Here is a 1,350-nt window from a genome sequence, read left to right as displayed (position 1 = left end):
AAACACTTTATTAGTTACAGAGAAGTCATACTTGGATGTTTTCATAATTTACCAATAATTATATTTTAAATATAACATATTTTACTACATGTATTGTTAGCATATTTTACCATATCATTACCATAATTTAATCAGTCCATTATTAAACACTTAGCTGTTTAAATTTTGACTGTTATAAAAAACATTGCAGTGAGCATTTTTGTCTGCAACATTTTTTAAAATGCACTGTATCCACTAGGTTCCTTTTCAGTAGCCACATGAGTAACTACTAGCATTTGCTCCTTTTCCCTTTGCTAGAATTGAAGGGGGCATAAATGTTTTGTTTGTTATTGTTTTCTCGTGTTTTGACTAGGTTTTGCAGCAACCCTGGATGATGACAAACCTTGGTACTCCATTTTTCCCATTGACAATGAGGAGCTAGTATATGGACGCTGGGAGGACAATATCATTTGGGATGCTCAGGCCATGCCCCGGCTCTTGGAGCCTCCTGTTTTGACACTTGATCCCAATGATGAGAACCTCATTTTGGGTATGGTACTGGCTGGGTCAGTGTTTCTCCTCCATAATTGACAGCTTGCTCTGCTAATGTTGGGGGCAGGAGCAAATCAGAAGGGTTGGGAAGGTCAAGACTAGAAGCTTCTTCATAGCAGTTTGAGAGAGCAAAGTTGTGGCTGTCAGTTTCTAGTATTTGTGTATTGTTTAGGGAAAACTCATAAGATAGGAATGTTGGAAAGTATTACCTTGGAGATGTCAGGAGTGTAGTTTGGTTGGAGTTGATTATGGACTGGAAGTGGTCTGGAGAAGGATGAGAAATCTGCTTAGGAATTGCAAAGGTGTCATTAGGAAAGGTGAATCTTAAGGGATAACAACTGCAGGGTGACTTTTGTTTCCTCAGAAATTCCAGATGAAAAGGAAGAGGCTACTTCTAACTCCCCCTCCAAGGAGAGTAAGAAGGAGTCATCTCTGAAGAAGAGTCGAATTCTGTTAGGGAAAACAGGAGTCATCAAGGAGGAGCCACAGCAGGTCTGTGAAGGGAAAAGGGGTTTGGTGTTAGAAGAACAAAGGTAATGGAGAAGGGTAGTCTCACTAAGGTTTGATGATCTATCATTAGAACATGTCTCAGCCAGAAGTGAAAGATCCATGGAATCTCTCCAATGATGAATATTACTACCCTAAGCAACAGGGTCTTCGAGGCACCTTTGGAGGAAATATTATCCAGGTAAAAGTAGCATTTTTTCTGTGGTGAATGGGAACCACTGCTTTCTTCTGATGGAGGATATGGGTAAATCTTGCCTAGGCTGGAGTTTAATTTGAACCCTTATATTTCTGTCTTAGCACTCAATTCCTGCT

General features: G+C 39.8%; 1 protein-coding gene across 1 annotated transcript in view; it reads left to right on the top strand.

The window, feature by feature from the left end:
* Window positions 1-352: 352 nt before the first annotated feature.
* Window positions 353-1,350, top strand: part of TAF1 (TATA-box binding protein associated factor 1) — a gene marked incomplete at its 5' end in the record, with an annotated part of 74,130 nt that continues 73,132 nt past the window's right edge. The window contains 4 exons of the mRNA XM_007461589.1: window positions 353-529; window positions 896-1,023; window positions 1,112-1,219; window positions 1,336-1,342. Of these exons, the coding sequence (XP_007461651.1) occupies window positions 353-529; window positions 896-1,023; window positions 1,112-1,219; window positions 1,336-1,342 (420 nt within the window). The remainder of the gene's footprint in view (window positions 530-895; window positions 1,024-1,111; window positions 1,220-1,335; window positions 1,343-1,350) is intronic.

This window comes from Lipotes vexillifer, unplaced genomic scaffold (assembly GCF_000442215.2).
Source record: "Lipotes vexillifer unplaced genomic scaffold, Lipotes_vexillifer_v1.1 scaffold1696, whole genome shotgun sequence".
Classification (NCBI taxonomy): domain Eukaryota; kingdom Metazoa; phylum Chordata; class Mammalia; order Artiodactyla; family Lipotidae; genus Lipotes; species Lipotes vexillifer.
Note: the sequence above shows the minus strand (reverse complement) of the source record. Positions and strands in the feature narration are given on the sequence as shown.